We start from the raw sequence: 26,230 nt of genomic DNA on the forward strand, positions 1-26,230 counted from the left end.
TTTGGACACACAAGAACATTCTGGAAGGTGACACACACCGTGTTTTCTCCCAAAGAAAGGAGACTATCTTCTGGTCATCCGAGCTCTTGCTGCCATCTAGAGTGGTGCTGTCCACGGGAAGAGTCAACTCTTTATCTGGACCAGCATCTGCCTTTGGGGGCTTGTTGTTCTCTGAAAGAGGATGGGATATTTTTCATACACATGCCATAAAGGTGGAGCTTTAAACCCCTCCATTAAGAGTTTTTGCCATGATCCCCAGTATCTCTCTTGCCCACCATCTCCTACTTCAATAGTGAGGTTTAGAAGCAGTGAAGAATTCCAACCAGCATTTCATTCACACACGTGCAGTAAAATGAGACTGAAATCTAGTTATTCTGAATTGTGCTCTCACTCTCTAAGCACTGCTCCACTCTTCCTGCCCCTGTCCCAGGACCTAGCACTGTGGGCAGACACAGCTGCTTGGAAACACAATCCTGCAATTATGGTGGGATAACATCAACTAGATTACACTGTGTAAAATAAGAGAACAGCCTAGAAAGGCAATATTCCTAGAAGCTTTCTTTAGCTCATTTAGCAGCAATATACCAGCCCAGAATGGTCCTAAATTAGAGCAGCTTTTCTGAAAGCAGCACAGAGCTACCATAAGATCTAGAGTTTGCTGGCAGATTGCTGCTCACCTCTAACCCTTGGAATGGAAGCAGCAAAGGCAGGGAAAGGCAGCTTACCTGGCTGGACTATCACAGTGACCTCTGCAGTGGACTGGTGGCCAGCAGAATCAGTCACTATGAGCTGGTAGGTGTAATCACCTTCCTGCATTGCAGAGAGCTGCAAGACTGGTGTCCTCACCCCCTGAGAGAAAACATATTCATGGATTAAAAGCAATTTTCACTCAGAAGACTCTGATTCTAAAATAACTATTACCAGCAGATTCCAGGGGGTTATTACCAACTCCTGCTATGGGGGCAGGAGACTGTGCCACTTCAGCATGCAAAGCTCTTACAGCTGAATTTATGCACAGCTCCAAGGACACTGCTGGGGGACATCACAAGAGTAATGCCATACAGGCATTCAGGCCTTTTGGGATTCAATAGTTCCCAACTCCAGCAAAACCTCTGGGGAGCCCTGTGCAAATCCCACACACTGTGAACCCAATTCATGGACTTTCTTATTCTACACATTTGGCAGTAGTAATAATCTTTAAAAGAAAAATGATGACAAGGAAACAAGTTCCAGCATGTACTGTTGAGGACTGAGCAGTGTCTGGGCAATATCAGCAAAGTTTAGACTGCAAGATTCAATCCAAAAGTTCCCATCTCTCTCAATCCTCGTTCTTCAGCAGGATTTAAAACTGCACTGCTGAAGAAAGGAAACAGGGTGCCAGTGAAAACCAGTGGCTAGGCTGGTGCACCAGCTCAGCCAGGAAGCCAACACCAGCTCCATGTGGATTTAATTTTAAGGACACATTTAACCACCACGTGCTTGCTTGGTAGGATTATGAAAGCCACTTGCTGACAGTCAATTAAAAATGGTTTGATCATAAGTAAAAAGCCAGCTAGTGAGCAATCCAGGTGGAACAGAGCAGACCTGCACTGACCTGCATCTCCATGACCTTGCCCTTGCTGTTGGGGCTGAGCAGCCACTCGTAGCTGACGATGCTGTGATCGTCCGTGCTCTGGTTCCCGTAGAGCGTGATGGAGTTCTGGGGCAGGGTGATCACCTGGTTGGGGCCTGCATTTGCCACGGGGGGATAGTCCACTGCCTTGTTCACAGTCAGGTTGGCAGTGGTGGAGTTGCTGGCACCATCTGAGTCCACGACTGTGAGACTGAAGAGAGGGAAAAAGAAAAAGCAGTGAAGGGTCGTGGTGAGCTCAGTACACAGCGCTGGCTGGGGTTACCTCAAATGCAACACAAGAGTCAGGACTTAAGATACTTTTAAAGGCAGGATAGTAATCTTTTTCAGGAGTGAAAAAAACCTGTAGTTTGAGGCCACTTTGCTTTTTCTGAGTAGAAACTTCCCCCAAATGCCCAGTTATCAAGCCTCAAAATGATGCAAGAAATTCAACAGTCACATCCATCTCCCACTTGAAATCCACCAAGCAGTTCCAAGGTGAGACACAGAAGTTCTTTACTAATCCACAAGGGGCCTGGACACAGCATTTCTCCCCCCTGGTAGAATGGTAGCACAAAATAGAACTGTTTGTTGCTAAATCTAGATCTGAACATGGATCTGATTGGTTCACATACCAACTGCTCAGAAGAAAACAGTGTTCAGCTATAGGTACACTGGTTTATTTCAAACAGATCTACTATGCAGTGATGGACATCACACCAAAACGCAGGCCCAAAGGAAAAACACAGAAACAAACACAAAAATCAGCTGCTATCTATTGCATAAAACCATTAGGCCTCATTCACTTATCTGGGCCAAACACACTGCATTTAAAAACTGGATTTGAAGACTGCATTTCTTCCTAAGCCTTTACCCAAAGAGTTTAGATTTGACATTTCAAGAGACATTTTGCAGCCTGACAGACCATTCCTTCCCTTCTGCCTTCATCTTAAACCAGGGCTACAAGTTAAGAATAAGAAGTAGCTGGACAGCTTATCTCTCCTGAAGTGAAAAGCAACAAAACTCTACCTGAAAGTGCAGGAGCAGAGAGGACATCACAAAATGGAGTTCTCTCCCTGTTTTGTGCTGTTTGTTTTTTTTTTTTTTTTTTAAACCAGATGAACACTTCAGGGATCTCATCCATTTTACTTTCAGGAGATGAGAACTGCTGACTGCCAGGTGTGACCTACCTGAAGGTGTAATTGCCAGGCACCAGGTTGGTCAGTGTGAGGATGGCAGTGTCACTGGAAACCTTCTCCTCCCGCAGGGGACCCTTCAGCTCTTCCCAGTGGTAGCTGACAATTTTATCATCATCAGTGCTCTCTGTTTTAATTATGGAAGAAAACACACATACAAGGAGCTGGAAAATGCTGCTTCTCAGACCCCACATGGTCAGTCTCTACTTCAGTCCTGGGCTTAGTGGGCAAAGGTATTTTTGGTCCAAGCTCAGAGTCTCTGTTATGCTCAGACACCCAAACTGTAACAAATCAATGCTGGCTAGGGGTCAGACAACCTGAATTTATTTCAAGAAACTCCTGAAAAGCTCTAGTGTAGGCCAGGATTACTGAAGGTGATAGCTCAGTAACTAACATGTCTGAAGCTCAACGCAAGAGCCCAGTAATTCTGACGGGCAGTAATTATTTTTTTATTCTAAGCAGCAACCTCCAGAGCTTTTCCTTATTTAGGAGATTGGCTCAGGCCAGTGCTCTTCAAAAGGGAACACAGAGAGGTGCTGTTGTGTGTGTTCCCCTCTCGTGGCAGGACAGGCTGATTCTTTTCCCTGAACTGTGTTTGGGAGTGTCACAGCTTGTCTTAAACAAAGGGCCAGCCCAGAACCAAACACAAACCCAGCCTTAAAGCTGCTCCTAAAGCCGCAGGTACTCACGGCTGCCGTCGATTAGAGTGGAGATGGTTGGCAGTGAGATCTCCTGGAACTGTGGGGACACGATGGCAACAGGAGGCTGGTTCACCCGGGGCTCTGCAACAACAACAACAACCACCCAGCTTCACCAGGGCACTCCAGGCCCATCCCGACAGACAGCCCTGCCAAGGAGCTGCACAACTATCGGCGACTGTGATTCATGCTCTCAGCAAGTTCTACACCAGCCTGGGCAATCAATGCCAGCAGAAGGGATTTAAAGCAGCAGGGAGGTGAACTGCCACCACACCAGTGCTCTGGGAAAGGAGGCACTGCATCAGCTCGCCCATACTGGGTCAAGCAGTCCAGTACAGGCCATTCTAACAGAGCAGCACTTGCAGCTTCTTGCCAAAGTCTGGCTGCTGCTCTGAAAAATGAATGGTTTTGCTGCATGCTGCCAGCTGCAGGGTCACTGCTTATAAGGAAAGGATCATTCACAGCACCCAGAAGGCCAGCCATGCACTCCTGCTAATTTAGGGAGTGCAAGAGCCCTTCTTTGCCCACAAAAGCGGTAGAAAAAGAGTTGTTGAAGTGTGCAAAATAAAGGGGTTTTACTGCAACCTGTGGTTGTCTCTTTACACAGGCCATCTAAAGAGTGAGACAGTCAGCACAAGCTCCTGTATCTCCATCAGCTCATCTCCAAACCACGTCTTACAGTAAGGAATGAAATTTGACTATGGCTGGAAATGATATTCCTTACTGGACAGGGAAGAAAACAACCTCCAAAGGAGCTTCAAAGCTCTGGCTTCCCTTCAGTTTTCGCTGCTGCTGCTGTGAGGTTTTTGCCAGGTTGCAGGTAGTTTTTATGGAAGCAGTGGCCCTCCAGGGTGAGGTGTTTGCTGAGCACTTCTGTGTCAGTATTTCAGCTCTTTTATTGACTGGCAGGCCTGATGCAGTACAGCAGAAATAGCTGTGTGTTACCAACAGCTTCCCATCTCAGGAAATGACTTAATAAATATATATACACACTGAGTTGAGAGCACAATGAATTTTCACTATGTTAAACCACAGTCCAGTTAAATAAGCAAACTCCATGACACCAGTGTCATGGTTTGCCAGAGACAGGTGAAGTTAAGGAAAGATTCAGTCCCCCCACTCACTTGGATTCACTGTCACATTCACATATCCCTCTCCGTGGGCGTTCTCCCCGTCCACGACGACTTTGAACTCGTACAGACCAACTGTCAGCTGGAAGCAAACACAAAGGATTATTTACCTACAGGTTGGGAGCACCTTGTCAGGAGCTGTGGGAAGGTCAAGTTCCTGTGCTTTGGCACAGGAGCACCCAAACAATTATCCTTCAGCCTCTGCATGCACAGCAAAGGATGGTTTCCAGGCCAAAATGGTATTACACGTGTTTTAGTTCACAATGGCCATGCAGAAAAGACTCATATTTCTCTCTGCCATGGGATTGTCAGTCAAGCTTTATTTTCCAGCAACAACAGGCAAACAGAAGAGAGATAACAGAGATTAGTTCAGGTTGTCTGGCTACAGGGATCTGTACTAGCAGATTGCATTTGAGATGAGAAAGGCAGCATGTAAGAAGAAAATCTCTTTTTGTGTGTTTTTATAAATGAAAGTGTTTCTTCTCTTCCTTCTATGAGCCAGTGAACCCTTCCCCACTCACTGCTGAGCCAAAATGAGAGGGGGAAGGACCAGGTGCTGGCCAACAATCATGATACCCTAAAGGTTGAAATCCTGACAGAGAGAGAGGCACACTCCTTTTGAAGGGCTTTGCTCTGCATGATATCCTGACTGAAGCCTGTAGGTTTTTTTTACAATGCAGCAGAACCCAAGATGCTCAAATACAGAACTGTATATTCCCAGTACTAAAGTCATTTCCTTGTTAAGAATCCCCGTGTGCAGGAACTGGCAACCCTTTCCCTTGTGGAGCTTTTCTAAGGGCAGAGCCAGGGACATGCTACAGGATATTCCACTTATTAATGGAAGCAGCAAGTTCCCTTTTCAGGGGGCAGTACAAGGCTCAGACCTAACCAGACCAGCACACAGTTCCAGGAACATTCCCACCCCTGTGTCCCTGCTAAATTGTGCCATTTGTGTGCCTTGTCACACTGCTTGTAGGCAGCTTGTTACATCCTGAAATCAATCGATTCTTTCCCTCGTGCCAGATCAATCTCCTTTTTTTAAGAGCCTTAGAAGAGGGCTCACAGTCAAATGTTGGCTGCCTGCCCATCATGCAATTTCCTATTCATCCTGAAATCCCATACAAGTCTTTTCCTGGCTGCCAGGGTCCCCATCTCCTCCACTTGGCATTTAACACAACAAGATACGAAGAAGCAAAAGCTTTACCTTAGACAACGTCAGGGTCTGGGAATGCTTCCCTGCCATTTCTCCACTGTAGTCTTTTGGATGAGTAATCAATTCCCACTCATAGGAATACGTGGTTCCTTAAGAAAAAAAAGGGCCAGATGTTTATTTTCAAAGCCTGCCTTTGTGCCATGCTAAAGAACTGCAAAGGTATTAAACATTTACAAGGCACATTCTGCTGCACTATGGAGAAATGAGACAGCTTGGAGTTTGGGCTGCGGCTATTTGGGAATATACCCAGGAAAAGAGACAATCTGTGCTTCTAAACTCATTTACTCTGGAGCCAAAACCCATCTTTCAGCCTCTAAGGCCATAAGGAGCTTTGGAACAATCACAGCTCCAGGATAGTAAGAGAGAAAAGCCTTATCACGCCCTCCAATCCTGCAGACACAAAGTAACACTGGTTTTGGAACGGGAATGAATCAATCCCTGCTGCTGCACAACACAACCACACCTGCCTCTCCTCTGCAGCTCCCACTGCCACCGTGGGCAGAGTTAAGATAAGAACTTTACAAACACCTGCCAACAATTTGCATGATGAAATGAGGAGTGTACAGAAGTGTGTTCCTCAGCAGGCCAACCCCCCAAAGCAGATTTACCAATCCACCAAACTTGCTAAGACAGCTCAGTTCCTAGCAGCAAATATCAAGAATAGGTGCTGAAGATCCACTGCTTCCTCACACACCACTTTACAAATGTGCCATCTCCCAAACCTAATGATTTTGTAGCCCTTTCCATTTCTTTGTCTCACTCTTTCTTTAAGAGGCACCACGGGGTAAGAGCAGAGAACGAAAAATTTCTACAGCAAAGTGTTCCCTGACAAAAGACATCTTCAAGACTGTCCTTATTTAATGCTGTATGCAAGGCCTGTTTTCCATCTCCCATTCCAAGCCCCCAGCAGGTTCCCAGGGAAGCCTTACGAGGTGGTGGCTCAGGAAGCACGAAGGCGTTCAGCTGCACTTCGTTCTTGGGCAGGGTCACCTCCACGCTGTCTCCAGCAGAAACCACCAGTTCCTTCACAGCTGACAGGGACAAACACACAGTTGGAACAGGAACAGGAAAGAAATCACATGCATGCATAAAACCACTCTGGTTTCAGAGTTTATGGAATAAAACCCAGCTAGCAATGGTGTATTTTGTAAACATCCTGTCCCCCAGTACAGCTCCCGTTTCAGGGTTTGCTCTCCTTGTTAATCCAAAAGGGGGTTTATAATTTTAAGAGAAGCCCAAAATTATTCAGTCATCTCTCTCTTTGCAGATACTGAAATGTGACCCTCGGGCCCTGCAGAGGGGAATCTCTTCACCCAGTCCAGCAGGATGGGGAGGGTTTTACCTGACAGGTTTTTGGCCCAGAACTCGGCTGCAGACGCAGCAAGACAAACACTATTTCCAAACTGCAATTCCAGAGCTCCATAAATATATGAAGAATCCACAGCATTTCTTTTCTGAAGAACTGCTTGAGGGCTAAGAGAATTTTTTAAAACCTGCATAGCTGCCACACTGACTATGAAAGCTCGAAAGACAAACCTGGTCCTTTTATTTATATTTTCTTTTCCACCCCCGCTTAGGAATTTTCTTGCCATCCCATTTCAAATAAGCTGACAGGTAGTTTGTTTCAAAAGACTACAGAGTAACCTTGAAAACTATGGCTGGTGACATACTTTTTCTGCTTTTTATTAGCATTAAGGTAACCAGAAAGTAGAACACATTTCTTCTTAAAAGTACCTCTCAGCCTCCTCAGCCTCTGCCTCCCTTCCCAATTGCTTTATGTTTGTCTTTTTATTACTGGGCTTGGGAATTATGCACAGAAAACAAGAAATTCAAGTGAAAAAAGCTGGGGAAAAAGTCCTTAAACATTTAGCTTTTCTTCCATCTTTATTATCTATTAACTATCTACTTATCTATTATCTACTTCCATGTTCATTAGCTACTGGAATTAACCATCTCTTTTTCCACCCTCAATTATTGCAGACTGTGGGACATTATAACTCCATCAGTCTTTCAGCCACAAAGAGTTCCAAGGCAAAAAGAAATCAGATCTCAGTAGGAAAAAATAAAACCAAAACCCAGGTAAACAGACAAAAACCCTTGGAAAAACTGCCTTTTACATCATCTTTGCATGGGTTAGCAAACCCAGGAGACCCTGGCTACGTTACTCTTCCAGCACAAGGCAATGAAGATGTTTAAAGTATATTTTCCAGTTTTAACTGGGGTAAGCCCTTAAAAAAAAATATTACTTGTTAGCACAAGCAGCCAACGAGCTTCCTACCAAACACATCTCTGGATTCAGTGCTTCCCTTACACTTTCCATTTGTTCCCTTGTAAGGGAAAGGAACCCTAAATTCAGAAGAAATTCAGCTGTGAATACTTCAGCAAACTGGATTAACTGAATTCTGAGCCACCACTCGCCCAGCACACACCGTTCCCTGTCCATATTCCATCCCTACAGGGAGAGCTGGTGGCCTGGGTGAGGGAACAGAGCTGCCAAAGAGCATTTTGGCTTTCACACATTTTCACCAGTCTGTTTTAGGAAATAGCAGTGTGAACAGAAACATCCCTGTGCTGCAGAGCAGAGTGTGGGCTGGGAGCCAAGCACACTGTTCTCCACGGCTGAGCTGTGCAGTGACACTCCAGGGACACAAAACCATCAGTTACCCCCCTTTTGGAGCAGACTTGGAGATTCCAGCTCGACGTGATCGACAGCAGCGTGCCAAGGCTACCCGAAAAACACTGCCCAGGACTCTGCCCTGCCTCACCTCTCAGCTTTCACTTGGGGAATTAAGACATCCCCACCACTTTCCTGCTGTCCTCAGATGCAGATTTATGACGCCCAAGTCCCATTCCCAGCCCTCAGGAGTTACTGGAGCTGACACAGGGATCTCAGTGCTTTCTCCAAGGTACCAGAGTTACCTCCTGTTTTTCCACGCTGCCACAGGTTGTCACCAAACCCTCAGGAGGTGACACCTGCTGCAGCCCTGCGTGTCCTCACCTGGCGTGGTGGCAGCAGTGCTGGGGGACACAGCAGTGCTGGGCTGGGCTGTGGGGACACTGCCATTGGTGGGAACTCCACTTGGCACAGAAGTAGCTGCCTGAGTCTTGGCTGTGCTTTTCACTGGCACGGGGCTGACCGTGGGCAGTGCCCCGGAGGGGTGAGGCTGGGCCACAGCACCATCCCCGGGCTGCCCAGGCTTCTCTGTCTTCCCTGGGGATGTCAAGCCCTGGGCCACAGGACTGGAGGACGTAGCCACCACTGATGGTTCTGGTGCAGATGTTCCTGGGTGGACCTGTAGAGGAAAAAGTTGTCTTATTTTGACTTGAACATCAAACGTCAGTTCTAAGTTGCCCTTCACCTCCTCCACACTTGGGGAGGCTGAAAAGTCCCTCATTGTTTTTTCCCAGAAGCAGGATTTTTTACTGCTTCCTTTTCTGAACTGTTTCTCCATGTTATGCCTCCACAGCTAACAGGACATTTCTAGCTCAGCTGAACACCAGTTAACACCACATCTGACTACAGCAGTACCAAGGCTGTTGATGTGGCAAATACAACAGAAGATCCATGTTCAAAACTGCAGCGAGTGGAGCCAAGAGAACAGAGAGGTGGGATAAGACAGACCCCAAAAACAGGGACCAGGAACTGGAGTTCATTTATTTTGGCTGTGATCCCCTTTTCCCAAAGCTGTGCAGTTGGCCAGCACGAGGCAGGAGGATTGCAATGGCATTTTTATGTAATAAGGGGATCGTTGCAGCAAGAGGAAATTTATTTCCGAATCCCTCTTCAAAGCAAGGTGACCCAACACAGCTCCCTGCCTGCAGGCCCCAGGAGATGCTGCTGGGCCAGGGAGTGCAGCAGGAGGGCACAAAGTTTCCTCACGTCCCCACAGGATGAGCCACTTGATTGAAAATGATCAGAGTGGCAGCAACAATTTCCTTTCTTTCATCAGAAAAGTCCTGTTACAGTACCTAGCCCCATTCCAGTTCCTTGCCTGACAGGCAATACTCTTGACAATTTACCCTCCACCACGAAGTCCATGTGTGTAGCACATTTCACTGCTCTAACTCTATTTTGAGAACATCTGCTAAATATTTAAAATGGAGCAATTTACCATCTTTGACTCAGAAAGTGCTTTGGAGCTGAATTTCCCACCACTACTCCCCATTAGAGGAGTGATCAAAAGCTCATTTTGGAGGAAATACTCTCAAGCTTGTTGGCACTCAGTCCAGGAAACAGGAACTGGGAAAGCACTTGAGCCCATGGTGGGCAACATCCTGGTCAGTAAATGGGCTGGGCTTTAGAAAACACTAAATGTTGGTTGTAAAAATAAAGCCGTGGTGCCCACACAAAGAAACCACACCAGGAGCAGCAGGGAAGGCACTGAAGGCTTCTCTGCAGGTTTGTTTTTTCTTTCAGCCTTGGGTAAATCATTTTCTCTTGCTATATTTCAGCTCACTTTCAGTCTAAGACTTTAAACCAATTGTTTGATTACCATCTGAGCTTCATGAAGCAACAGACCAAACATTATTTGTTAGTATTACAGACACAAGCTGTTTTTCTTTATTTGGTTACTTGTTAATGGGCTTCCTTTAACAAAAGTGTGGATTCTCTGGAATCCATGCAGGCAGAGTCTGGCAGGCTGCCCTGCATGGGCAGCCTCAGGGCAGCTGGCTGTCCCAGGCTGTATCATCTTCCACCCACCCTTAACTGGCCAGCTCAGGGGACTGACTCCCTTTCACCAAGATAAAGCTGGAAATGGCCGCAGGACGAGAGGGGAACAGCCAGGCAGGAACTCAGACACACGAGACAGAGTCTTTAGGAAAGGCACAGGAGAACATCTCCATGATTTCTCACCACTACAGAACCTAACCCTTTTCCTTCTCAAGAATCAACCCAGAAGGGTCACAAGAAACACAGACACCACACTGGAGACCCACATCCACCCACTGGCCACAGCAGAGTCCCCTCTTTGCTTGGTAATATTTCCAGTGAGCTGGAGGCCTCCTTAACTCACTCCTAATGCCTAAAACCCCCCACTTTACAGTTAAGAGAGATCCTCTTCCTTCCAAAAGTCTCAGGATGAATTGACAGCCAAATGTCTGTGGAGAGCTGGAATTAGATAAGCTTTGCCTGGGGCAACATAACAGTCAAAAATGCCTCTAATGCTTTCGAGCTGAGACATTTCTTATCTTTGCTCCATAACTCGGAATTCTTTAAAGCAAAGAACAGGATTTCATTCTTGGGGATAAACAAGAAGGAGACTAGAAGTTTGCCAGCTGTGCTGTCTTATTAGCTTAGAAAATAGAGAGGAGTAGCACATTGGCCTGAGTGAATGTAGACTGTTGATTCCAACCCCTAAATGCCTTTGGCCTGGGACAAATGACCTGATCTCCTTTTCTAAGAGTGCTGTGTCTGTAAGATGGACTAGAGTGGGATGTGCATCAGAACCCACACTGAGCCTAGGTTATTTGAGAGAAAAATACCTGTGTGCCAGAATTTTCTTTTTTTTTTTTAAATTTAAATGGGCCTGGTCTGAATTTACAAAATAGGCTCTTTTTCAGCTTAGATGGTTCCACACCTGTGAAGACACTTAAGACACAAAAGTGTGGGTAATGTCACAAACCAGCAGAGTTAGTGCTGGCAGTGAAGAGAGACCTTTCCTTGTTCCTCCTGGACTAAAAAGCACCCAGCACTAGCAGGAATTGTGACAGCAGGAGCCCAACAGGGGGTTTGATGTGAGGGCAGGAATGAGCTCTGGCTCTGTTGCAACACTCGTGGCTCCAGCCTTTCCCAGTGTGCCTGCAGAGCTGCTGCAGTGCTGCTGCAGCCCTGCTCACCAGCAGTGCTGCACTTCAGTACTTCTCCCGACAGGCTGTTAAATGTGCTGCTATATTTTAAAATTGACAAGTAATTCTACAACGAGGCAGAAAAAAAGTGCCTGGAAAATGTCACTTTAAAGGAAAAGCAGAGATTTCTCTTCCTTAGTCAAAGGCTGATGATGCACTGTGGTTTATCCTGGTTCCAAAGCAGGGGTACAGTAAAACCACAAATTAATGCTCACTGCACATCAGCAAAGCCACTGTGGATGGCTGAGGAGCAGAACTGCAAGAGCAAAATTAAACCCACAGGGCAATGTTTTCCCCAAACTTTCCCTTGCCTTCTCCCTGAGTCTGTAGGAGCAAAGGAAAAGATTTGCCTTCCACACATTCAATGCTCAGCAGCAGCAGGGGAGAACATGCACATTCATTTCTCTCTCCCCTGTCAGGGAGGAGTTAAGAGCCACTTTGATTTCAAATGTCCTTCCCACTTCGGGTGTTTGATGCTCCCAGGTTCGAACAGTCAGTATGATCCAGAACTCTCCCCATGTTCCAAACCTTCCCAAAGAACAGAATTAAACACCCAGCATTCACCTCCGTGGGTGAATGGGCTGAATTCTCCTGATGTCAGTGTGTGTGTAACTTTATTTTGCCCCATAACCAACCCAACTTGGAAAGCCTCCCTCCTGCCAAGGCTGGCTGTGTCCCAAGAACACAGCTTCCAATGTTATATCCTTGGCCTAAATTAAACTGCTCCTGGATCAGGAGTGCAAGGACAGCTGCAGAGCTGGCTTTGTATCTTGCAGGTAAAGTTGGATGGTTCAATAATCCAGGAATTAGCCCAGGTGGATATTTTAATTCTTCCACCTCCTCAAAAACTCTCTCCTAAACCTTAAAAATCTGACTGCCTGGAATTCCATCACAGCCAATATATTTTAGTAAGTGTTTATTTTGATGAAACCTGCATTTTGTTAAGAGATATGGACTTTCTTAAATGCAAAAATCACCAGGGAAAATAAAAACCTTTCCCCAGCACACATCCAACAGTGCACACTAACGACAATGGGAGCACTCCCTAAAGATGGCAAACCCTGGATACTCAGCAATATTCAGAAACTGATTATTCCATGTAATTTAATATTTGCACCCAGTTTACTAGACAGGCACTGGACAGTAATAAAACAACTCAAGACTGCAATGCTGACAGGCAGGGAGATAAAACAGCCATTACCCAAGAGCAAGAGAAGACATCTGAGAGTGGCTGCCAAGAGACTCCTCACACGTGTAACAGCTGAGAGAATGGGGTCACCCTGCACAGCTCAAATATTAGCAGGAGGAAAGAACAGGGAGGGTGGAAATGCTGCAGCGTTGCAGGGGAGAGAGAAAACTGAGCTCTTGAGTCAGCCCCAAGTGCTGTGGGGTTCTGGAAAATCAAACATTTGTGAAGTTTTAGTGCCTGATTTCACACAGCACCCAGGCTGCCCTGGAGCTCTGTCCCTTGGCTGCTGGCCACATCCTGCTCCAGGGTGGTGGCTCAGGCCAGTCCCAGCCCTACCTGCAACCAAGGTTTGAATACAGGAGGAGAAACAAATTCAGTCACATCTCCAGAGCCAGAGGCATCAGGTTGGTACAGTGTCAAGTCCTTGAAACATGGTAAAAGCTATTTAAGGAACAGTTTCACCAAGAAAAATTCTTTTTACTTCACCACCATGAGTGCACGGGCTTTTTTGTACGATAAGGCTCAAAAAGTTACTTACAGATGTAAAAATACAAACATCACTTAACAATTCAAATGTGCCAAATTCTCTTCAACATAGAGATTTACTGGCTTAACACCGTGTGTGTCTGCAGTAGAGACTAAACTGATTTCATTCACCCAGTGCCAAGGTAAGCTTTGTTGGATTTCAGAAACTGAAGCACTCTTCAAAAAGAGAACAAAAAAGTTGGCAGTAAGAGGACAACTCCAGCGAGCAGACTGACATCAAAGTGCACTGGGAGCTCATGCATGAGTCTATAAAATAATATATTTAACTGCCTCATTTCAGCACTCAAAGGAAAACAGCTTATTTTATTGTGTGGGGCTAAAGAGGTACTTTTACAGGTAACAGTTTTTAACTCCCAGACACTTCCCACTGGCATCACATCCCACCTTTTCCTTCTCCCCTGGCAAGCATGTTGTGTCTTTACACAGAGGACAAGCATTACTATGGACCCCATCTCCCCTCACCTTCCCAAAGACAACTTATTCCAGATAAGAAAATGGGGGAGGGGGGGAACCCCACCCTCAAAAAACCAAACAAACCCCCAAACTGTTGGCCTGGCCTTGTTGACAGAGCACAGGTATCCCGAGAAGGTATCCCAGCACTTGGGCACTTTCAAGTCAAAGTCTCCCTCGAGCCAGACAATTGCCCCAGGCAGCCCCAGCAACCACACTTACCTGGGGCACGTCACCGTCGCCATCCCTCGACCTGTTCACATTATTGCTCTTGGGAGGGAACGGGCTTTTGGGGTTCTGCTTTCTTGGATTCTCCCCATTTTTCAGCAACTCTTGCTTCTGATTTTCTTTCTCAGGAGCAGCTCTGGCTGCCACTAAGTGCCTCAGCACCTGATCCTTCAAGTGCTCCGCTTCGCTCCGGCGGCTGCGGGATTTGCTGCCCGGTGCTCCGGCTGCAGCCTCGCGGCTGGAGCTCACTGCTGGATCCCTGCTCAGGAATTCCACCCTGCCACCCGCCAGGCTCCGCTTCTGGAAGGATCTCCGCAGTCCTTCCTTGTCCCAGTCCAACCGCGTGTGAAACAAGGTCTTCGCGTCACCTTCCATTCGAAGGTCTGACGAGCGCTCTGTGCTCTTTGATTTCTTTAAAAACACCAAAGCAGAGTCCGACAGGCCGGTCCTGTTGGGCTGGCACGTGCCAGGCACAGTGCAGTTCACCTGGATGCACATGTTTTCCAAGAACCAAAAGGCATCACAGGTGGGGCGCTGGCAGCAGGCGGCCTGGCAGGACTGCAGGGTGTGGAACCCTTCCAGAAGCTGCAAGTGGTGATCTGCCCACGATCTCAAACGGCCACCAAGCAGGATCTTCCCCGGCTCACACTTAGATCTGTTCCACTTTGCTTCTGGGAAATGGAGGGAAAGACAAACACACAATTCTCAGTCCTTCAAAGCAGTGGACAATGGATTCTCATCACTCGTGCCAAGGGGAATTTAGGGCACTGGAGTAACGTGGTAAAGAGGGTTCAGGAGAGGAAATGGGGCTTCTCAATCTACATCTGGCCTCAGGATCCAGTAGTTACATGAGGTTTTAAGCAACAATCTGCTGCTCCCACCTCAGGGACCACCACCCTTCCCCACAGCAATGGAGCTACAGCATCTACAACAGAACTGAAGACAGAAACACTCCTGTCTCAGAGGAGACCGAGGCACGGGTTGAGCAGGCCGAGGTCACACAGCAAGTTCAGAGCCAGAAACTGAACCCAGAATCCCAAGTGCAGTTCCTCACTCTAACCAGCCTTGCCTCTCTGCCTAAAGCCTGCCTTGAAGAACTCTGGAAACAGTGGTACAGGTTTGCTACACAGTACAAAGGCATTTTTAACTCTTCCATGCTGATACCTGAGAATTTGCTTGTTTTGACTGAATTTGCTCCACTCGGGAAGTTGTTCCACCTTCTAGAACAGGGGTCTGCAAGGCACAGCCTCACCACCTGCTCCACCATAGTGTTTCCCATTACAAAACCCCAAATATTTGACATAATTTCTATTAAGAGTCAAGTTACTCCAGGCCTCAGCTCTGCAGTAAAGCAGCAACTGCTTTGCATACGGATTTTTTTTCGTGGCATGAAAATTTAGAGTGCTTGCAGGGATCAATGGATTAAAGGCTTCCAAAATTCAGAGCTCTGCAGATTAAGGACTCCCTAAAAATAGCCTAATGACCTATGGGACTGTTACACTTGTGCTGTGTTCAGCATCCAAGGGATAATAGGTCACTGGAAGATTAGTTTACAAACCATGTGGCTGGACTGGGAGTAGTGCAGCTGGAGAATATTGCTCCAGATCTGGCTCCCTGCCTGTCAGGAACGGAGTTCTTGAACACAACACAAATGGGAAACTATTAAAATAAAAGTCTGAATTTAAATTGTAATATCCTGATTGAGAATGCACTCAGCATCAGTAACCAAGTCATGGGGGAGCAGACAGGGAACCTCACACCTGAAATGTTGGACTGACAGTCCCTGGCAGCCCCGTGTCACAGGCACTGCCAGGGACACCCACCTGGCACCAACATGATGGGTCTGGAATCAGAAGGGAGTATGGAATGTGTGTACACACCAAACCCACGTGTATGTACACACACACACTCTCCACACTTGGAGAAACAATAACAAATACAAGAATAACACCATTCCCCTTAATTTCAACAGGATCTTATCCACTCAGACTCAGTTTTGCCTAAAAACCTCACTTTCTGTTAAAGGTGAAGCACTGTCCCTAATATATCCTGTGCACAAGGGAAATGTGCTGCTTCCCACACCCCTAAAATCCCTCCTCCTTCTCAACTACTGCTCATCCATCTCTCCTCAGATGTCAGTCTTGGCTCACACTCAAATTAAGGCTTGACACAGAGTCAGTGAAATTCAGCAGCAGTTTCTGGTACCAGGCTTAGAACTGGAGCACACACAGAATGGGGCATATTTAAGAGAAAAATGTTCCCAGAGAAGATACCCCTTGTGGGAAAATCACTACCTAACACAAGTATTATATTTATTCCTTTAAAATGTAAGGCCTGAATCCCCATAAGCATCTCCTCAACGTGCCAGAGCCACGACTTAGCCCAGATGACACAACAGTACCACGCTGAGAGCATTCTGCTAAAACAAGATTTGAATAATATTTTGACCAGATTTCATTTCCAGAACTCTGCTAATGCCCAGCTGGGATGTGTTTATTTGAAATTAGCCAATATAGTTTCTGAATTGCTGTACACAGACAGCTTAAAACTCAAATAACTCTCAGGAATGACTGAACCGAAGAGACAACTCCCAACACGCCAGCCCAGCATTCCAGAAGTGCATTTTCCACAGAACTACACGGATTTTCACTTCTCATTTTCAAGTTTCATGGTCTTTGGTGGGCATCAAACATTCAGACAGCTCTAAGTGCCACGGCAGAAGGCAGAGCTCCTGAATCTACACTTGCACTTCATCTCTGGAGAGTAGGAATTTAATTTAATCTCTGAAAAGCAGAAATGTCCCCGAGGACGAGTTCCCCCCTAAGCCCAGCACCACAGAAGTCACAAGACACACAAACTGTGGGTGTGCTCAGTCACTTCTTCATATTGCTTTTGTCCTATCAGTGCAGAAAACACTGCTCTTCCCAGGAACTCAGGAGTTCCTGTCCCAGGCACGCAGCTCCCAGCTCAGCTGAACAGCAGGGGAATGGAACACACGGGAACAGCTTCTATTAATAATCTCAGGTTCACAGACCTGCTCAGGCAGTTGATCCTGCCTGATATCAGATTAATGATTAAAGACTCGACTCTGTGGACTTTTTAAACCTGCCCCACGTCAGCCAGTTATGTCAACACAGCTCCCCTTGCGTAACTCCAGACGGCCCCGCTCCTTCCTAGGCAGCCACAACTCCTCCTCAGTTCCACAGACTGCGCTGCCTGAGCCACACAAGCAAGCCCAAAACAACAAAAACTCTGCAATGGAAAAAGTGTCCACATCAGGGCAACTGTGCCCATAGAATTATATTTATTCCGGCACACGCAGCGGCCTTAATTTAACGGAACTTTCATTCATTTAAGGGTTGGAATTGATGATCTCAGAGGTGTTTTCCAACCTTAACGATTCTGTGATTCCTGGTGTTAACTCTCCCAAGCAGAACAGCTCTCAAACACACCAGCATGTTCTGAACACCCTCTAGGAGTGACACAGGAGCTCCAACTCTGAACTTCCAAGAAATTACTGAGGACAGGAAATGCACACAGGACAAGGTAACACACACCATCCAAGCACACAGTGCTCAGAACCCTTTGCTAAGACCAGGAACACAAATATGTCTTTCCAGGTACTAAATAAGCTTATTAAGGTCACACAGCTGGTTAGCTTAATTAAATCTGCCACTGAGAACTGTCCAGGAAGGTCCAGTGAGACAACAGGGATGCTGCAACAGTCTGTAGAACACGTCCACATCACTGGGAAACAAAGCAAAATCCCCTTCCCAAACCAAACACCACACAATCCATTAGGAAAACCTCCATCCAAGCCACTAACTTGGTTATTTACTTGAGCAGGAGGTTGCTTACTCAAGTTTGAGCAGGAAATAAAAGAAACAAACAGAACCATTGCCTGAAGGCAAATAAAGATTATTGACACACTGTGCCTGGGGAGAGAGTTAAACATCTGAGGGCCAAAAAACATTCCTGCCTTTCGAAATTGCTGTGAGTGTTCCTTAGAATGTTTTCCAGATAATGCTTTGTTCCATTTGCAAAAAAAATAAGGTCAGGGAAAGCTCTCTCTGAGATATGGGCTACACTTTAGAGAGCTCATTTAGTAACTGGTAAGGGTGAGGTTTTGACTGGTTTTGGTTTAAAAAAAAAAACAATGGTTTTGTTTTTTCGTTTAAAAAATCAATTTTAAAAAAATCAAAAAACCAAAGCTACAATGTTTAACAACAAACCATTTCACTTTCAGAATATTTTAAACGAGTGAGAGGGATAAATATCATAGAGAACCACATGCCCAGTCCCAGAGAGAACAGCAGACTCACCTGCTGAGGAGCACAAGGCACACAGGCAAGTGCACAGGCAGAACAGCTGCACAATTCCCAGCTCCCTCACAACTCTTCCCAGGCAGTGTCGTGACAGGAATCGGGCGCTGATGCTGGACTTGGCTTCCAACCTCTTCTCCATGGCCTCTGTGGGCAGCAGCGGGGTTCTAGAAACACAGAGGGCATGAAACACAAACCGTCCCCTGGCAGCTGAAGTGCTCCTTCACAGATCCAGCAGTCTGTGGTGGAACAGGAACGTCTAATCTGCTGTGATTAGTCCAGCTGCTGCTAAGGAACTATCAATGTCTGATACCAAAATGAAATCTGGGCTGGCACAGCTCCCAGCGCTGAGTGCAGAGGGCCTGTCCCTTGTGACTTCCTGCCCCAGACCCCACTTTTCCATCTAATACCACAGTCCCCTGGATTGCAGGCGGGCACCGGGGAAGTTTCAGTTTCAAACACGCCCCAGGAATGGAGAGAGCAGCAGCAGCAGCACGAGGGTAACGCAGACAAGCCCAGCACATCTGCCCAGAGATGTCACCGAGTGTGGTGCTGCCCGGTGCCAGCCAGAAACAGGGACCCACAGCCCTGGTTTGCTTCTTATTTTGCTCCACAGGGCAGGGATCACCAATCGGCCTTTCTGATGCCAAAGGCTCTTTTACAGCCTCGGATGCTAATAAATGTGTATCCCCTCTTTGAGGTACCAAAACATTGATTATACCATAGGTATTAAATATCACCTGTTTTTAAAGAGTAACGGAGCACCATCTGGCACTAAGCTGGCATTAAACCTGCCAGCTCTGAAGAATCCAGAGGGAATGCTGTTACAGGGAATGCTGTTACAGGGAATGCTGTTACAGGGAATGCTCTAACAGCGAACCAGACCCACCAGCGCTGCTCAAACACAGCGCCTGCTACACCGCCAGGAATCTCACTCAGCAGGGCAGGGACGGGCACGGGAGCGAAACTCCACGGGGGGAGACGCGAACTCGCGGCCGCTCCGCCAACAGGTCCCCGAGGAAACTTTCCGACCCCCTCCAGCCCCCGGTCCCACACCCGCCCCGGAGCCCCCCGGCCGGGCCCGGGCCCCGCGGGAGGCGGCAGCGGGAGGCTGGTACGTACCAGGGGCTCATGGCGAGGCGAGGCGGCTCCTCGGCGGCTCCTCAGGCGGGCGCCGGGCTCCGGGCGCGGCTCCAGCGCGGCGGGCCCGGGGGCAGCGCGGCCTCCCGCCCCGCGGCCATGGCAGCGCCCGCGCACCCTCACCCGGAAGCTGAACCGCCACGGCAGCACGGCTGGGCCCGGCCGTGCGCGGGCAATGGAGGAGCAGTGCCGGGGCCGTGCAGCCGCCGGTGCCGCCGCTCGCTCCCCCGCCGCCCTCCCCGCCGGCCCCGGTGACACCGGGCGGGGCGGGTGCGGAGGCCGCGCAGCCACAGGTGATTTGCCCACAGTTCGGCCGCGGAGGCGGCGGCTTCGGGCACCGCCCAACAAGGAGGCCGGCGGTTGGCCGGCGGTGCGGGGGCGGCGCGCGGATTGGCTGGAGGGGCCGCACGCGGCTGTGGGCGGGGCGCCGCCAGGGGAAGGGCAGGAGCCGGGAGGGGAAGGGCTGAGGGGAGGTTGTCGGGGTTTTACCCCATCCCCTTCCTTCAGCCGCTGCTTTCCGACCATGGCCTCGGACTCCGGGGACGGGCACGCCACGCTGAAGCGGTGCCTCGGTGTGCTCAGGGACGCGAGGAACGACAGCGAGCAGTTCGCGGCGCTGCTCCTGGTGAGGAACCGCGGCATCGCCTCGGGGGCGGGCAGATGGGAGGCCCAGTCCCCCACTGGACACCGGAGTGCCCGGGAGACGCGGGCGGATGGGGATTGGGAGATCTGAGCAAGCTGCGTCAGTGCCTTGGGATTCCCAGGAGCAAGGCGAGGGAGCCTGGCCTTGGCCTGGGTGTGCAGAGGGTGGGTCAGAGCTGCCACACTGGAACACCCTGGCAAACCTCTGAATCAGCGCCTGGACCAAGTGCCCGCTCAGGGGATGCTTCCCTGTTCGAATTAAAGCTGTTCAGGCCTCTGATTTGCCCGTCCAGTCCTGTAAATGTGCAAACCCTCCTGCTATTCTCACTCTCACCCCTGCTTTGCCTTGCAGGTGACCAAAGCGGTCAGAGCCGGGGAGGTGGACGCCAGGACCCGCCGGCAGATCTTCGATGCCATCGGATTCACGTTCCCAACCCGGCTGCTGATCTCGGGGCAGCCACCGCCCGGCTGCCCCCCACACACCTTCCGTGCCCTCGGCCTCACGCTGCTCGCCTGCTTCTGCACCGACCCGGAGCTGGCTGGGCACTCCCAGGTCCTCAACAAAATCCCCACCTTCAACGAGATCCTGCTTTCCCCCTGCCCCCCCGACAGCACGTCCATGGTGGATGATGTGTACCAGTGCCTGAGCGCTGTCCTGGCCACGGCCAGGGGCCCCAGGGAGCTGGTGGCCAAAGGGACGGTGTCTGCCCTGTGCCAGGCCTACCTGAGCGGCGGGCACGGCTCTGACCGTGCCCTGACGCTGCTCCTGGGGCTGTTGGCCGTAGCAGAGGCCAGGTGCTGGCAGAGGGACTCTCCACAGCTCCTGGCTGTGCTCAGCAAGCTCTCCGGTGACTTCCTCAAGGCTGAGGACATGACCAAGTTTGAGCTGTGTGAGGTTCTGCCTCACTTCATCCCCCTGTCAGCTCCGCTCACGCAGGACTCGCAGGGCTCCGAGTGCCTCCACAGGGTTTACAGAGGGCTGGCTGACATTTTGGGCAGCAAACTGAGCCAGTCGCAGCGGGACCCCGCGCTGAAGCTGGCGGCCGGCCTCGTGCAGGCCTGTGGGGCAGAGTGGATCCCAGCAGGGAGTGCTGGCAGCAAGTTCCTGGCCTTGCTGGTGAACCTGGCTTGTGTGGAGGTCCGCCTGACCCTGGAGGTGCCAGATCCCGTGGAGGTGGAGGGCAAGAAAGAAGTGGTGACAGCCTGCTATGTCCTTATGGAGTTGGGGATCCAGGAGTGCCTGAGGGAAGAGAACCCACTGCTGGATGAGGTGCAAAAAATGCAGCTCATGAGGATTATGGAGGAGGCATTTGGAGCTGTAATATTCTACCTGAGACAGGTAATGCAGGGCTTTGAATGAAAAGCAGGTTTTGGGGGTGCCTCTTGGCCCACTGTGGCTTCCAGACCTGTGGTGGTTCGATGCACAGTGACCCTAAAGTGTCACTTTGCTTTCTTCATGCAGGTTAAACAGGAGGAGCTACAAGATCCTTTCATATTTGCCTCTGTTCGAGTCCTTGGAGCCTGGATGGCAGAGGAGACATCATCCCTCAAGCAGGAAATCTGTGAGCTCTTGCCCTTCCTTGTTCATTATGCCAGGAAGCTTTTCAAGGAGGGCAACCCAGCTGTGAGCCTTCCCCAAGCAGAGCTGGGCAGCACCGAGGGCCCTGCCTTACCCCAGGATGCTCTGAGGTGAGTATTTTAAGCACAGAGCTGTTGCATTTTAGCACAGCCCTGCTCAAATATTTTTCTGTTTTCCATTCTCCCCTCAGTGCTGATTCCATGGGGGTTTTTCCCCCCCGGATGGATATAAATGCAGGACTTAGACCCATTCTACCTCATGCTTCCAATTTCTTTCCCCTTCCAGATTTCTGCTACCTGGTTTTTGCCATCTGACAGCAGAGGACAGGCCCCGGGCCATCCTGGTCTCCCAAGGGGCACCAGCACTGCTGTGTGAGTACTTCCTCCATCAGTGGCAGGTTCTGAGCTCTGAGCCCACAGCCCCAGCACCCCTGACGAGCACTGAGATGAGCCTACAGACCTTGTGTGGGATTTTCCTCAACCTGGTGGTGACTGCTCCGGACCTGGTCAGGTAACAGAGCTGTGGGAAGGAACTGAGCTCTGAGGCTGGCAGTGGGAATAAAAAGGAGGGTGCCTTGTGCAGTGTGCCCGAGGATCCGTTAACACTCCATGCTGAAAAGGGATGTTCCTTTTTCAACCCCAGTTTCATCACATTTTTGGTGCTGCATTTAACCTTGACATTTTCGGGTGCCTCTGGCTGTGCTCAGGAAATGTCTCGGGGTTTGTTTTCTCTCTAGGCGAGACAAAACCTTTTCCTCCTTGATGGATGTGTTGCTGAAGTCTCTCCCACTGCTGCTGCCCCAGGAGCATCACCTGGTTCTGGCGGCGAACGTTGCCACTCTGGGGCTGATGCTGGCCAGGATCCTCGCAGGCTCAGCAGGTAAGAGGAGCTCCCACTGGCAAAGCCCACATTGCTCTGCACGGGTGGGTGGCCTGGAGAAAGAAAATAGAAGGGAAACTGGTCCAGTTTATCATTGGAAAAGTGACAAAATAAAAATCTGGGGGAGCAAGGAATATGCAGAACATTCAGCAGGTTGATGTGCTGGGATTAAGAGATTTCTAGGGCAGGAGGATGTTGTCCTGCTCTCCCTGGAAGCCCTGCTGCACACAGACCTGCCACAGGACCCCTCTTTGACTGGGCAAGTTCCATGTTGAGTTACTAATTCCCTTTTTCTCCCAGCCCTTCAGGAAACACAGTCCACCAAGGAGTTTTTCGGAGCCGCCCTTCGGTTCCTCTCGCAGGCCCACACGGCCCAGGCAGATCCCGGCAGTGACAGCCTGGCTGTGGCCGTGTCTCCTGCCTACACGAGTGCCTGGGATGACATCCAGGAGCTGTGGTTCCTGGGAATGCAGGCCCTGGCCAGCTGCATCCCGCTCTTCCCGTGGCTGCCACCGGCCGTGCTCCGGGCGCGCTGGCTGGAAGGGCTCTCGGAGCTGCTGTCCCGTGTCTCTCCAGCCTCCCTGGACTGTGAGCTCATCACCGCCTTCCAGGGCGTGCTGGTGGAGCTGGCCAGAGCCAGTGAGCCCTGCAGGGATGTGATCCTGGCCCACCATGGCACGGAATGGGCCAACCTGTACGGAATGGCAGCTCTGGAGCAGTGTCTGGCTGAGCAGTGAGGAGCCACCAGCACCCTGGGTGGGAAATGAAGCCAGACACCTGCACGAAGTCTGTTCAGCACTTCTGTGCCAGGTGGGCACAAAGGAAACCATTTCACTGACCAAAACCAAAACTGGAGTCATGCAGCAGAGCCTGGCAGGATTGGCACTGTCCACACCCTGGTGTGCAGAACTGCTGCTGCCTCAGAACGTTTCACCCCTGCTTGACCTGCTGTCAGGATTTCTCTGTAAAAACAGCCTGTTTTGTTATTAAAGATATTTTCTGTCGCTTTGTTTTTCAAACTCCTCAGTGCTGGGATTTCTTTCTGCCCAAGGCTCTGACAGGTTGCCTGCTGCTCCCATTAACATTCTCACAATTTTGTCACAGTAAACCCTGCAGGTTGTCACCTTGTTTTCTGTGGGTCCTGCACATGTTAGTAACTTGGCACTACACATAGAACCCTACAAAAGCCAGAAATGGGAAAAGCTTCAATATTTACTGATAGTGAGAATAACTGCCTGTAACTTGAAGATGTTGTGCTGCAGGATGACCCCCACCACTCATATCCACCACTGATACCATCATCCCAAATTCACACCTAGAAAACCTTCCCAGCACCACTTGCTTTGCCTGTTTTGCCCCACAAAACACCTGCACAAAGCACATCCATGGGGATTTGTGTTTGCTCCCTCTCGCTGCCAGGATGGGATGTACAGGGGGAGTTTCCACTCTTGCAAGGTTAGGGGTTCAACCTGCAAAGGAGGTTCCACCCACCTTGGCTCTTTTTAGGGTGTGAAAGTAGAAATAAGTGAATTCCCCTCAGTCCCCACACATAAGGAATACTCTGTATTACGGAAGAGAAAGGCCACGTGTACCGTGGAGTAAATCACTTTGCAGCCTGGGCTGCCAGCTCCTGGGTACTCCGAAATCCCGAGGATAATTCCCAGAAGGAGCAGCCGGACCGGGTGGCTGACACGGCTGCTGGATCCATCCGAGCGGAGCTCCCTGCTCCTACTTTTCCACCAGGTGTCAGCCGAGGAGTTCTCTGGGAGCTGCAGCCTCGCCGGGACCGGCTCTGCTGCCAGCCCAAGGCGTTGATCAAAACTCCTCCCGGGGCGCTGTGCAGTCGCCTCATCAAGGGAAAATCAAGCGAGGAGCCGCCTCAAACGGAGGGCTGGCTCTGGCTGTGTTCCTGCTTTACACCATGTTTTTGTCTCACTGCTTTACCAGAGCAAGTGCCTCACACAGCTGGAGAGGAGGCTGTTGCTCAGGGAAAGTATCTTCCTCATGTTTCCAGCTCAGCCCTGACCAGTCAGCACAAGCTGGGACAAAGGCAGGTGCTCCCAGCAGAGCAGTGCGAGCCAAACAGGCAAATGAGCCTCCTGGCCTTGGAAAAGAGCAGAACTCTGTGGAGTGTGGGCTGGGAGAGACTCCCCATCCTGCCAGGAACACATCCCTGCACCACAGGGAAACATCAGCGTGTAGGAAGGGTCAGGAACACGCTGCAGAGCCAGGGGAAAAAAAACACCCAAACCCTCAAATCCTTTACCTTCAAGTGTTCCTGGTCCTGTAGCTCTCCTGCCTCTGGTCAGGGTGTGTGGGCTTCTCATCAACAACAGCACTCATTAGTGCTAATGAGAGATACAATCCATGTCAGCAGGAGGGTGCTCTGCTCTCCCCAGTGTGGTGCTGGGCTCACTGTGGGCAGCTGATCTGGCTTGGCCTGGGTTCATCCCTGCAGGCAGAGGTTGGAGCTCCCACAACACTTGACCAGAAATCCAGCCTGGACCCACAGAACCCCAACCAACACCTCCACCTGGAGGCCTTTGGCTGCTGGATTTACTTCCCAGAGAGGCTACCTGGGAGCAAATCAAAAGCCCAGGGAAGTTCTCCAGCTTTATCCCTCCCCACATCCTGTGGAGGGGGGTTTGGCCACCAGCAGGTGCCTGGAGACGAGCCCCCGCCCCTCATTCTCACACTCTTCCATGCAAAGTCCCATCAGGCAGGACCATCCATGCCCTGCCAAAGCTGGAGCCTCCCAGAGCCCCTGATGGCTCATCATATACTCCTGTCTTTGCATGACACAAGACACACTCCTCACAAGCTCCTCCCAGATGACAGAGGAAGGGGTGAGACACCCTCCTTGCTCTGGGATGTTACTGGGCTGAGTGCCAGAGGAGCTCCTTGAGCAACACCAGCACCTTCCAAACCCATTCTCAGACAGAGCACCCCTAAAGGGCTGTTTTCTCTTCCCGAGACCGGGCTCTGACGACTGTGAGCGCAGCACGTTCAGGAGGGGAGGGCACTGAGCTGGTGGAGGCCTCTTGCCACGTGGGCACCTCCTTTGGCTCCGCGTGTGCCGCTCGGCAGGCCCCGGCACGCCCGGGCGGCTCAGCCCACGCGAGGGAGATGGTGCCCTGGCAGCCTGGCCGAGGCTTCAAAGGCTGCAGGGTGTCCTCAGCCACCCCGAGCCCTGCAACCCCAACCACAGGTTCTGCCGCTGGCACCCACGGGCACTGATCCTCCGGTGCCAGAGAGGTGGATGTGGCATCACCTAATGCCCCCTCTCTGCCAGAGATCCCAGCAAGGAGTGGGATTGCAGCCAGTACACCCTGAGTAAGCTGTGCTTCATCTCCCAGTGCACTCCCAACACCAGGACGAGCTCTCCAGGAACAAGCTGATCCTTCACTGTGCTCTGACAAGATGGACAAGGCCCCAGAGGAGCAGGTTCACATTCTGTTTTGCTTTGACAGCTTAAATGTCATAACACCATTGCAAACCCAACCATGGCATATGTTAACTTACAGAGTTCATTAATCTCACCCCAAAAGCACCGGCAATAAAA

At 50.0% G+C, this 26,230-nt stretch overlaps 2 protein-coding genes across 3 annotated transcripts in view; one reads left to right on the forward strand and one right to left on the reverse strand.

The window, feature by feature from the left end:
• KIAA0319L (KIAA0319 like) overlaps positions 1-19,633 on the reverse strand; it is a 29,240-nt gene extending 9,607 nt beyond the window's left edge. For both annotated transcript variants that reach the window (XM_017828274.1, XM_017828275.1), the window contains exons 1-12: positions 19,551-19,633; positions 18,429-18,595; positions 14,101-14,777; positions 8,845-9,139; positions 6,776-6,877; positions 5,838-5,935; positions 4,628-4,715; positions 3,495-3,587; positions 2,800-2,932; positions 1,595-1,823; positions 726-849; positions 39-171 (exon numbers count right to left, since the gene is read on the reverse strand). In XM_017828274.1, the coding sequence (XP_017683763.1) occupies positions 39-171; positions 726-849; positions 1,595-1,823; positions 2,800-2,932; positions 3,495-3,587; positions 4,628-4,715; positions 5,838-5,935; positions 6,776-6,877; positions 8,845-9,139; positions 14,101-14,777; positions 18,429-18,570 (2,114 nt within the window). In that variant the 5' untranslated portion in view covers positions 18,571-18,595; positions 19,551-19,633. The remainder of the gene's footprint in view (positions 1-38; positions 172-725; positions 850-1,594; positions 1,824-2,799; positions 2,933-3,494; positions 3,588-4,627; positions 4,716-5,837; positions 5,936-6,775; positions 6,878-8,844; positions 9,140-14,100; positions 14,778-18,428; positions 18,596-19,550) is intronic.
• A 363-nt stretch (positions 19,634-19,996) lies between these two features.
• Positions 19,997-23,672, forward strand: NCDN (neurochondrin). Its single transcript, XM_017828284.1, has 6 exons — positions 19,997-20,193; positions 20,563-21,549; positions 21,673-21,899; positions 22,075-22,299; positions 22,526-22,668; positions 22,969-23,672. Exons 1-6 carry the CDS (start codon positions 20,092-20,094, stop codon positions 23,403-23,405), a joined length of 2,121 nt encoding a protein of 706 aa, XP_017683773.1. The 5' UTR covers positions 19,997-20,091; the 3' UTR covers positions 23,406-23,672.
• The last annotated feature ends 2,558 nt before the right edge of the window (positions 23,673-26,230 follow it).

The sequence above is a fragment of the Lepidothrix coronata genome, unplaced genomic scaffold (assembly GCF_001604755.1).
Source record: "Lepidothrix coronata isolate B3197 unplaced genomic scaffold, Lepidothrix_coronata-1.0 Scaffold147, whole genome shotgun sequence".
In the NCBI taxonomy this organism is placed as follows: Eukaryota; Metazoa; Chordata; class Aves; order Passeriformes; family Pipridae; genus Lepidothrix; species Lepidothrix coronata.

What these genes read in the sequence shown, in the direction of transcription:
- NCDN (XM_017828284.1), top strand. Translation starts at nt 20,092, where the DNA reads ATGGCCTCGGACTCCGGGGACGGGCACGCCACGCTGAAGCGGTGCCTC. An exon ending in TTACCCCAGGATGCTCTGAG is followed by an intron (nt 21,900 to 22,074) that starts GTGAGTATTTTA and finishes TTCCCCTTCCAG; the next exon opens with ATTTCTGCTACCTGGTTTTT. An exon ending in GATCCTCGCAGGCTCAGCAG is followed by an intron (nt 22,669 to 22,968) that starts GTAAGAGGAGCT and finishes TTTTTCTCCCAG; the next exon opens with CCCTTCAGGAAACACAGTCC.